Here is a 12,290-nt window from a genome sequence, read left to right as displayed (position 1 = left end):
TGAAAAGTGCCATGTAAATACAAATTATTATTTGTTACTATCTATGTAATTATATAGAATTTTGAATCTGAATATCTGCTTCCACTTTGAAAATGGCATCTTCAGGTTCAGTATTTATTTTGATTGTGACACTTCCAGATCCAGAGTAGAGATTGGACCTCCCTGATCCGGCATAAGGAGGATAAGGGATTTGGCCTAACCAGGAGAGGTCATTTCTGGATCTCCTGCTGCCAGCTCCTCACCCTGCTGCTAGTCTCCATGTCAGCACCTCATCTCCTGCTAGCCCTGCTGCCCTGCCAACCTGCTGGGCAGACATCACTAGTCAGACATCTGCATTCGCCACTCTGGGACTCGCGAGGCAGCCGCGAGTGTTGCACTGGGGATTCTGGGACCTGCCGAGCAGCCACATGCCACAGATCCCTGCCTGACCAACCTACCATGGCTCCCAGCCCCACCAGGCAGCCATGCATGTGTCTCACAACTCGACTGAGCAGACCTGCTGTCACACGCTGGGTGGCCCCACCATCAGCTTGCTGCAGGCACCCACTGCCCTACCGGGATCCTAGCCACTAGCCCTTGATTGGCACTCTCTGGTCCTGAAACATCCGTTCTGGAACATGAATGTTGCTGGACCAGAGAATCCCAGTTAAGAGAGTTTCAACCTGTACTCAGTTTAAAAGTGAAAAAATACTATTTCTAACTGCCAGCACTGCAAACTTGACTGAAGCTTGCTTTTAGTGGGATTACACAAATGTTATTTAATTGGAACTTAAGGCTTTTAGATCTGAGTGACTAAACAAAACTTATGAAGATGAACAAGATAGGGTATATCACTCTATTATTTATTTTGGCTCCTTCAAGACTAACAGGAGTAAGAAGCTCTAAAATTGCATTAAAATCACTAGAAGCAGCACGTATGACTTGCAGTACATAGTACAGTTAAATACTGACCCAGTGACCCCATTAAGTCAATGGTAAAGCTGAAGACAATGGGGACAGGATTTCACCAAGAAGCTATCTATGAAGCTAGAAGGTGATGTTTTCACATAGTCATCAGACTAGAACCATGTTTTATGAAACACTGATTCTGAGGAATGGCAGTACTGACCCAGGTAAATTGTTGTGAAGTTAAGGAGCCATGGTGAGGGATCAGGGGACCCCATTATGCTAGGCTTTGTACAAAGACAGAACTAAAAGATGATTCCAGCCCCAAAGATCTTATAATCTAACGAGCTGACAGACACTGTCTATGTTTGTCTTTTCATAACCTTCTCTCACATAATTTTGCTTGCTTGATTTGTCTTTGTAGGTAGATGCTGTCCCTAAAGATGATGGATCTTTGTTAGAAAGAAGAAAAGAACTTCAAAAAGAAGTTGAGACGAATAAGAGAAATCTGGCCCAGGAGGTGAGCAGCTCTCCTTCCCCATATTTCTTTCTACAGCAACTAGCTTTCAAACTATAAGATAAAAATGCTCTTTGCAAGAAATTTGTCAAGCATGTCTAGTTGCTGGTGTCCAATGAGATAATGTGCAATGGAATCTCTTTTATTTCAAAACACTGTACAAGTATTTGTCATATTTTTAAAATATATTTTGCTCTCACTATAATTGGAAGTATGGAAGAGAAATATTCTTCTTAATTAAAATGTTCTTCTCTCATTTATCATGATATGATCTTATTAAAGCAAGCACAATTCAGCAATCATGTCAATTGTTTGCCATCAACTTGGCACACGGCAACAGTATTAATGCATGCTGGGAAAATCTAAGTGGTTTTCTTATAATAACCACTTAGGGTATGTCTACACTACCCCGCTAGTTCGAACTAGCGGGGTAATGTAGGCATACCGCACTTGCAAATGAAGCCCGGGATTTGAATTTCCCGGGCTTCATTTGCATAAGACAGGCGCGCCATTTTTAAATCCCGGCTAGTTCGAACCCCGTGCCGCGTGGCTACACGCGGCACTGAGTAGCTAGTTCGGATTAGGCTTCCTAATCCGAACTAGCTGTACTCCTCGTGGAAATTCAAATCCCGGGCTTCATTTGCAAGTGCGGTATGCCTACATTACCCTCCTAGTTTGAATTAGGAGGGTAGTGTAGACATACCCTTACTGATTCCATCTGAAAGTGTTGGTGTGCAGCTAGCAGTATGATGATGAGTTCACTAGACTCATAGATTGTGTTTTTCAGATAAAGAAATCTCATGACGCCCTCTTCTTGTCCATATAGGATTCTTTCTTTTTATGCCAATCCCAGAATTCATTAGCATCTCTGTTTATTGGCATTTTAAGATGTGTTGAAAGCTTGATTGCTTAGGCTGCTGCATGTTCTGGCTGTCTTACTTCCGTGCTCAATAATCTGGATAGGCTAGAAACATTCCACTGTATTCATAATACACATTTTGGTGGATTATTGCAGGGTATCATGTAGTGGGTCTGATAGTAGTGATTTTTTAAAATGTAGCCCAAAATTCTTATTTGGACTTTGAATATATAAGCAAAAAGGAAATTTCAGGTTTTGGACTGACCAGCATTGATACTACAGCTCACAAATAACTAATATTAAAGTGAAGTTTGGTTTTACTTTAGAAAATAACAACAGATATTGAGGCCCATATGTTAGAACAATGTATTGCAGAAGAAGATCAACTTTTTAAGGAGCAGGAACACTGCAGAGATGAGTTAGCCAGTCTTGCACGCCTGACTCAGATCAAGGCTGATGAAAGGGAACAGAAATCTAAGGACTTCTTAAAAGCCCAGGTAAAACCTTATGATTCATTTAATCGGAAAACTGTTCTTGAGTATGATTATATTGCTTAGCAATAAAATGATCACTCAGCATAATTGCCTGCTCCCACATCTCTTGAGAATTCTTTGATAACATGAGGTTTATATCATGATATTATGTTGTTTTATTGACACTTTATGACATAATGTAATAACTACACCAAAATGTCATTGTGATGGAGTGTGATCACAGAAGTCCCCTTGGGACTTCCCCAGTGTGCTGATCATGCCACTGACACCCTCCTTCTTACTGTCTGTGGCTCCCCACCACCCTGTCCTGCTGGACCAGATCCTCTGGTCTCCCCCAAACAAGGCACAGTGTTGGGGTAACTATCCCACAGCAGAGCAATGCAGACACTGAACCACCTCAGCTCTGGGAGGATGCAGTTCTAGGGCACCAGCACCCAGGAAACCAACTCCCAAAAGGGATCAATACCCCAGATAAATATGTCTTTCTGGGTATGTCTACACTACCCCCCTAGTTCGAACTAGGGGGGTAATGTAGTCATTCGGAGTTGCAAATGAAGCCCGGGATTTGAATTTCCCGGGCTTCATTTGCATGATGCTGGCCGGCGCCATTTTTAAATGCCGGTTAGTTCGGACTTTGTGCCGCACGCCTACACGCAGCACAAACTAGCTAGTGGAACGTGGAACAAGGCGTACAGCTAGTTCAGATTAAGGAGCCTAATCCGAACTAGCTAGTTCGTGCTGCGTGTAGCTGTGTGGCACACAGTCCGAACTAGCTGGCATTTAAAAATGGCGCCGGCATCATGCAAATGAAGCCCGGGAAATTCAAATCCCGAGCTTCATTTGCAACTCCGAATGACTACATTACCCCCCTAGTTCGAACTAGGGGGGTAGTGTAGACATATGTCACAAAATGTCACACAAGGAAAGGTCATGAGGATGTTCACTCTCTTCATCAATGAAAGAGAGAGATGCACAATGCTTGTTCCCCCAGGTAACAGTTGTTTACATTGGGTGGCCTCATAGTAAGCAAAAGTATTTTTATTAAGTACAAACGGTATGATTTAAGTGATTGCAAGTGAGAACAGACAGATCAAAGAAAGTTACTATAGTAAAATGAAAACACATAGCTAGTTCTAATTCACTAAGGCTACATATACACTACAATATTATTTTGATGTATCCTGAAATACCTATTCCGTGTGTTTTGAGGGTGCCCATTATTTCAAAATATAACGGGCTCGCTATTCCGATGTCTGTGTAAACCTCATTCCATGAGGAGTAAAGGATGTTTCAGAATAGTGATTTATTTTGAAATAAGTGCTGTGTAGATAGCATCAAATTTTGAAATAAACTATTTCAAAATTTACTCAAAACAAGCTGCGCAATTTGCGTAGCTCAGATTTCGCAGCTTATTTTGCGCTAAGGGTGCAGTTTAGATGTACCCTAAGAAACTTATTGAAAGCAGATTCTTACGCTAAACAGGTGTTCTTATTGCAGGCATAATTTTTAAGTCAGAGACAAACCCTTTCACTCTGACTTGGGTCTCCAGTGCTCTTTGTATCCTTTAGGGTGTGCCAGGCCTTTTCTCATGGCACCTGAAGAGAAAGGGCTGATAGCTTCCCATTGCTTAAATAGACTCTCTCCCAGGGTGGGAATCATTTGTTTTACAACCACGCCTTCCATGGAAATTTAGCAGGTTCAAGATGTGTCCCAGTACCAGGTAGTATGGCCATTTCTTACTAGTCCCATCACCTTTGGATTTACAGGGCAAACAAGGCTGCTTACAAGTCATTAAGTTGATTACCAAGTAGTTAAGGCTTCTGGGGTGGAGCATTGGTAATGGCTCTTATTATCACATTTAAAACTATAAACACAGTCTCACACTTCATATTTATATACAGATCCAGCAGATTGTAACATTAAAATTGATAGGTTACATGAGGTATTTTGTCTAAAAAGCTTCTTCCAGTTATGCATATTTATATTCATAAGCCAGTTTTCATAAAGCATGGGGGGAACTGTTATAGTCAACATGTCAGAATACAATGTGATGACATTTCAGAGATTCTACCTGATCTTAAGAGTCACAACTCACCTTCAAAACAAGAACAAGGTATAAAATAATGGGACAGAATCTAGATACCTCAGTCTAGCAATTCTGATAATAGAAGTTGTGTATCATGCTTGAGAAAGATACAGGCATCCAAAGAAAACTAGGATCATCCTTCATTCCAAAAGCAACTTATTGTAAAATATAATTCTTAATTTTCCTTTTGGTAAAAGATTGTGAAATAGAACAGAACAAAAGTCATACTGAGTCAGAAAAGTAGTCCATATAGCCCAGTATCATGTCTTCTGATAGTGACCAAAGGTAGGTGCTTCAGAAGGAATTAACAAAACAGATAAGTAAGTATCAGTTGATCCATCCCCTGTCATACGTTACCAGCAGAGACATTTAAGAACATGGTTTTGCATTCTTGCCCATCCTGGCCTATTCTCTATTAATTTATAATTCTGCTACCTTCATAATATTCTTTTTTTATCTCTGCCACCTTCATAATATTCTCTGGCAAAGAGTTCCATAGATTGATCATGTATTGTGTGCAGAAATACTTCCTTATGTTTGTTTTAAACTTGCTGCCTCTTAATTTCATTTGGTAACCCCTTGTTTTTGTATTATGAGGACTAAATAGTACTTTTTTATTTACTTTCTCCACACCAGTCATGATTTTTTACTTCTTCAATATCCCCCTTAATTATCTCTTTTCCAAGCTGAAAAATCCTACTTTTATTAATCTCTCTTCATATGGAAGCCACTCTTTATCCCTAATAATTTTGCTGATCTTTTCCAATTTCAATATATCTTTTTTGAAATGGGTGACCTGATCTGCACACAGTATTCAATGTGTGGGCAAACCATGGATTTATAGAGTCAATATGCTATTTTCTGTCTTATTATGTATCCCTTCCCAAAAGTCTGTTAGCTTTTTTGACTGTCACTGCACATTGAGTGGATGTTTTTAGAGAACTGTCCACAATGATTCCAATACCACTTTTGTGAGTGATAACTGCTAATGAAGACCCCGTCACTTTACATGTATAGTTGGGATTATGTTTTCCAATGCTCATTATTTTATGTTTATCAATGTTAAATTTAATCTGTCATTCTGTAGAGCATTCACCCGGTTTTGTGAGATTCCTTTGTAGCTCTTTGCAGTTACTTCCTTGTTACTATAATTCATGCCAAATATTTGCTTTTGTTCATAGAAGTAAATAGTTTGGGCTCAACAATTGAGGAAGACAAACCTATTTATTTATTTAGATTTTTGTTAAGTATTCCTGTCCAGTGTTCTGGGAACACTTGACTATCTTTTAAAAATAGTTTATATAAACAGATTAATCAGTTCCCACATATCAGATCAAAATAACCCAGCAAAAGCATAACTAGAACCACTTAAACCACCACTTTTAACAGGACTGGGCAAGCTTTTTGGTCCAAGGGCCACATCAGTGTATGGAAGTTGAATGGAGGACCGTGAACGCTTATGAAATGAGGTTGGGGTGCAGAAGGGAGTGAAGACTCTGACTTTGGATGTGGGCTCTGGGGTGGGGCCAGAAAGGAGGAGTTCAGGGTTGGAGAGGTGGCTCTAAGCTAGGGCAGGGGATTGGAGTGTGGGAGGAGGTGACAGCTTCAGCTAGAAGTGTGGGCTCTGGGGTTGGGCTGGCTATGAGGAGTTTGGGGTTTAGGAGGGTTCTCTGGGCTGGGACCAAAGGGTTTGGAAGATGGGAGGGGACTCAGGGTTGAGGCAGGGATTTGGGCCACAGGGAGGGGAGTCAGGGCTGCAGGTTCCAGGCTGCACTTACCTCAAGCAGCTCCCAGAAGCAGTGGCATGTCCACTTTCCAGCATTTACACAGAGATACGGCAAGCCAGCTCTGTGTGCTACACACCAGCTGCTGACCTTTCTGCTCCCATTGGCCGCAGTTCCCAGCCAATGGGAACTTTGATGATGGTGCTTGAGGTGGGGACAGAACAGGTAGTTCTCTGCACCCAACATGTAGGAGCAGTCTGGAAGAGGAACATGCCATTTCTTCTTGGAGCTGCATGGAGCAGGGAAAGTCCCAGTCCCTGCTCCACAGCAGGAGCTTGAGGGCCAAATTAAAATGGCTGGCAAGTCTGATATGCCCATGGGCTGTAGTTTGCCCCCCTCTGACTTACACAATGCCTTGAGTCCCACTCTACATCCAGACATTCTACAGAACTCCCATTTCATCATGGAAAATGGAGAAAATGAAGACCTTGCAGCATGCTCAGGCAGTTGCAGATCTGGAAGAACATTTAGAAAGTCCAGGGCTCTAATGGAGAACGTAGAAATGTACCTCTCCAACCAATAGTCAGTGATTGTTTGGAACCTAGAAAACAGACGGGACCAATACAAACCCAAAGTAAAGAAGCTGTCCTGTCTAGGGAAGCTAGAGACCTGCTACTGCCTTCCTGACAGGAATCAACTTAAGACATGTGCTTTTCAGACAATCATATCATAAAGGAAGTGAGAATGGAAATAGCAGGCCTCAAGATAGAAGAGTTGTGAACTGGTTACCCTGACCAATTCTCATGAGGAATGGGAGAGATAGCAACAGACTTTCTTTCTCCATGTCCTCCCTAAAGTTCTGTTTTGTGTTTTTTGCTGCCCTGCTCTCTCCTATTTCTTATCCCTTTCCTAAATTCAAGTGCCCGGGCACTTTAGAAAATCCCACTGGGTGCCTAGCTGCACTCTCTGGTGCCTAATTATACTCCAGTCAGCTGAAGGAAGTGGGCTATGTCCATAAAAGATCATGATGCCATCTACATGTTTTGTTTGTCTTTAAGGTGCTACTAGACTATTTGTTGTTTTTTAAGTTTTACCCATAAGAATGTGGCCCTAATTGACTTTAAGGAAAAGAAAGAATGCTGAGAGGTAGAACAAGCTCAGAGAGAGAGAGACTAAAAATATTGAGAGAATTAAGACAATGAGCTGCTAAAGGCTAGAGCTCTTTTGCTGCTCCTTCCCCCACCTGCCCAAAATTCCTCCCTTGCTTGTTTCCGTATAGCAGACTGTAGTTGTACTTTATCAGGAATCTTGCTGAAATGGGAGTTAAAGACTTAATTTGGATAAGAGCAAATGAGGCATGCTTATTCCTTGTACAACTCTACTGGAACGTAATGAAAGGATTAATTTTGTCCAGTGTTTTACTAATTTTCAACCAATTCTTCAAGATATTCAGCTTCTCCTGAAAGGTGTTGTGTATCCTTAACTCCCATTGAAACTAGAGGGAACAGAGGATATTCAGCAACTTTGAATCAGTCAGCACCTTGCAAGCCCTATGCTTTCTCGAAGAAAGACTGATATTTTTTAAGATGCAGCATCAGACTGTTAACTACAGTAATAATAGTTAATATTGTTGAATGACTTGGTGTAAGTCAATTGTGTACCCTGTAATTGTTAGCAGTCTTTAAAAGGAAGCTATTCCACACACACGCTTTTTTTTTTCTTTTTTATGGTTACTAAAGGACATCTCTGATTTTACTGTGGCTAGAACAAAATACGAGTCTTTAGAATAATTCTTCTCACTGCTTCATTGTCATCTATGGAAATGAAGATTTTGTATCTGTCCTATGTCATTTAAAATGACATAAACAAGTATCTTCAACTTCATATTTGGAATTCTATTGCAGATCGTGAACTATTACAAATGTTCAATGCTATTTATGTTTCAGTTAAAGCTCCACAACATTATTAAAGAGATAAAAACAAAGGAATTTGAAATAAGGGAATATAAGAAGAAGAAGAAAGAAATCCAAAGACAGTAAGAGAATTATAACACATACCATATGAAATAACACTCTTTCTAAAACAATGACCTATTTAAATGGTTTGTGTATAAGCATTATAATAATAATTTCCTTAAATATTTTCATTTTTCCAGACTCAAAGGATTTGCTAAAATGTATGATGTTATTCGAAATGAGAGAAATAAATGTGTAAACTTGGTGCACACTGCTCGCCAGAAAACAACTGAAATTAAAGAGAGGGTAAAAATGCTAGAGAATGAGATGGAAATTTTAAGGGACAATGTTATAGTTAAAGAAAGGTGAGTGTCAAAGTAAAAGTAAATATTTCCTTTGAATAACACCTCTGGATTCCTTCAACCTCTAAAGGCTTAGGATATCATTATTTATCTGATGGATGATGTCGTACTCTGGGACTTGTTCAAAACTTGCCACATCAACTGTAGTCATAAAGAGTCCCAGATACTGGTGTGGTTCCATTATGTGTAGGCAGGAGGCAGGATCTCAGGAGTTCCACTGAGAGTTGTGGAACTCAAGTCTTGCATTTTGCATTGTGGAGCCCTTTTTGTGTTTGCAGCTCTACCCAGCTGGGTTTGAGAGTCAAGCGGGTCAGGGGAGGAGTGCAAAAAGGCCAGTGTATCTGCCTCTGTTCATATCCAATGACCATTGCACTCCATAGAGTCAGAGCTACTGATGCTTTAGTAGCTGCACAGTGATTCCACCATTTGGCAATAAGTTTTGTTCTTATCCAGGTGACGTGGACCTGTCTGGTGCCAAGCTTATTTACTTCGTCTTTCCATGGGAAACAGGATTTTACATCATAGTGTCATTGGCCATCTGCACAGTTTAGGGAACTGACGTATTGAATGTAACCATCTCATACAGTCCATCATTTAATAATACTTTGTACATTTGTAACAGCGTTTACCTCAGTTTTCTTTGCAAATATTTAAAGAAATCTCATAGAACCTTGTGAAGTAGAGAAGTCTTGTTAACCCCTAGTTACATAAAGAGAAAATAAGGCAGAGGCTTAGTGACTGCTATGTCACAGAACTACTCAATGACGAAGCCAAGAATAGAATGCAGGAGACCTAACTCCTAATTTAGTATTTAACCATAAGATCACACTTCCTCCTGTATAGTCTCCTGTGTCTGTTAAGATTAATTTATTAATAGCATAGACAAATAGGTATTTGAATTAGCAATGGAAAATAATTCTACATACCATCTTATTAGCAGTTTAGAAGAATGTACCATGTGGCAACTGAAATCCAATTTATTATAGAGGGAACATCATCCAGTGGTTAGAGAATGCAGATATCTGGGAATCATGAGATCTAATTCTGTCTCTGATTCACTATTTGATCTTACTTTAGTCACTCAACCTCCCTTTACATCAGTTTACTTATCTTAAAATGAGGATGTTAATATTTTCTCCATCATGAGAGTGAGGTGAGGAATGATTATTTTTTGTAAAACACTTGGGCTACATCTACACTGGTGGCTTCTTGCAAAAGAACTCTTTTGCAGAAGAGTTCTTGTGCAAAAAATCTTCCACACGAGCACATCCACACTGCCATGTGCTTTTGCGCAAGAGATGTGCTTTTGCGCAAGAGCATCCATGCCAGTGTGGATGCTCTCTTGCGCAAGAAAGCTCTGATGGCCACTTTAACCATAGGGGCTTCTTGTGCAAGAAATTCATGTTGCCTGTCTACACTGCCCTCTTGTAGAAGAGCTCTTGCGCAAGAGGGCTTATTCCTCGTGGGGAGAGGAATAACTCTTCCAGAAGAAGCCCTGTTTTACAATGCTATACTGTAAATTTACTTGTGCAAGAACGCTCATGCAGTGTAGACAGCAGGCAAGTTTTTGTGCAAGAACAGCTGTCAATGTAGACATAGCCTTGGAGATCTTTTAATTTAGGCATGAGAGCTGTGCAAGATATTATTTCAGTATTATTTAAATAGAGAAAGCTAGACTTCATAAAAATTTAGAAAATTTTGCACCAATGTTACACTTCTATGATAACTTGCAAAGTAGAGAATTGCCACACTACATAGCCCTTCTATGTACCTGACACACCTCTTATTCTGAGGAGCTGAGGAATAAAAGAATAATAGAGCCCTAATCCAGTTCTATAGAGTGGGGAGGCTTTCTTCATGAGGGGCATTCTCAGGGAGTGGTTTCCACTCCCTTTAATGTTCCTGTGTACTACCAGAGAGGTATACAGGGCATTAGTATAACAGAGGAGAAGATCCAGATTCTATTATATTGTGTGAATTGGAATTACAAAAATTTACCTTTTCTCTGTTGATTTTATTAAAGAAAACTGCAGAAACACCTTCTGAAGCATTCAAATAATATTGCTATCAAAGACAGCATCCAAAGTGATGTTTGCAAAGTTATTGCAACTCTGCAGGAGATGAAGGAAAAGAGAGAGCAACAGTTACTGGATGTTGACAGACTCACCAATATGATCACTCACATTGAAGAGGAAATGGTACAGCTACGTAAAAAATATGAAAGGGCTGTTCTGCGTCGAAATGAAAGGTAAGAAACAGGGTAAATTTGGCATATAAAACATCTTGAGTCACTTCCACAACATTTCACTTATTTACAATGCTAATCAGAAATTGATGACAAACACCATTTCTCCATAGGATCTGATTCTGGTGTCCATTTGCAGTTCATTGTTAGCTACTGTTGTATTTTGCCTATAAATATAAACTGATTATAGTTTTATGTTTAAATTTTGAAATGGAAAATAGTCCTGGAACATGCCTACCATTAGCCACAGCAATTTTTGTTTGTTTCCTTCTATCAACAATGTTTTTAAAAGGAGGAAACCTCTGTGACTAGGGTTTCAGGGGAGTCATAATAGGATTACTCAGTTAGGGCATACTCTAAAGAATGGGGCAGACAATCCCCAAAGTTTGTGGATATTCCAATACTTAGATTTACTAAGCCAGAACAAAACGGTATCTACAAATACCTTCCTGATAACTAGAAGCCAAAACACAGTTCCTTTGGCAACCCAACTTTGGGCTTCCATCCAGACATGCAAGTCAGATATGATGAAGATTATTGAAAATCTTATTCATTATATAAAAAAGTTCTATGAATCCCAAAGGATCAGAAACATTACCTCCCAAATTAATGCATATTTCAGTTTTTATCCAAATAACCATTTATAACTAATTCTTATTAACTAAACTAAAATGTATTTTGTAAAGAGAGAGTACTGATCAAAAGATCAGTGTCTATACAGACATGAGAATAGTTCTGGGGTCAGTTTCATGGTTGAGAAAGTAAGTTCTGTAGCTGCAAAGAGTTCTTTCAGAAATAGTATGTAGATTCATAGAATCAAAGAATACTGGGACTGGAAGGGACCTCGAGAGGTCATCGAGTCCAGTCCCCTGCCCTCATGGCAGGACCAAATACTGTCTAGACCATCTCTGAAAGACATTTATCTAACCTGCTCTTAAATATCTCCAGAGATGGAGATTCCACAACCTCCCTGGGCAATTTATTCCAGTGTTTGACTACCCTGACAGTTAGGAACTTTTTCCTAATATCCAACCTAAACCTCCCTTGCTGCAATTTAAGCCCAGTGCTCTTGTTCTATCCTCAGAGGCCAAGATGAACAAGTTTTCTCCCTCCTCCTTATGACACCCTTTTAGATACCTGAAAACGGCTATCATGTCCCCCCT

General features: G+C 40.0%; 2 protein-coding genes across 4 annotated transcripts in view; one reads left to right on the top strand and one right to left on the bottom strand.

The window, feature by feature from the left end:
* Positions 1-12,290, bottom strand: part of GSAP (gamma-secretase activating protein) — a 151,694-nt gene that overhangs the window by 48,888 nt on the left and 90,516 nt on the right. The window lies entirely within an intron of this gene.
* Positions 1-12,290, top strand: part of CCDC146 (coiled-coil domain containing 146) — a 160,177-nt gene that overhangs the window by 126,444 nt on the left and 21,443 nt on the right. The window contains exons 10-14 of the mRNA XM_075926722.2: positions 1,310-1,405; positions 2,588-2,758; positions 8,512-8,600; positions 8,721-8,885; positions 10,906-11,130. Of these exons, the coding sequence (XP_075782837.1) occupies positions 1,310-1,405; positions 2,588-2,758; positions 8,512-8,600; positions 8,721-8,885; positions 10,906-11,130 (746 nt within the window). The remainder of the gene's footprint in view (positions 1-1,309; positions 1,406-2,587; positions 2,759-8,511; positions 8,601-8,720; positions 8,886-10,905; positions 11,131-12,290) is intronic.

This window comes from Pelodiscus sinensis, chromosome 1 (genome assembly GCF_052426305.1).
Source record: "Pelodiscus sinensis isolate ZL-2025 chromosome 1, ASM5242630v1, whole genome shotgun sequence".
Taxonomy (NCBI): domain Eukaryota; kingdom Metazoa; phylum Chordata; order Testudines; family Trionychidae; genus Pelodiscus; species Pelodiscus sinensis.
This window is presented reverse-complemented; position numbering and strand designations above follow the sequence as displayed.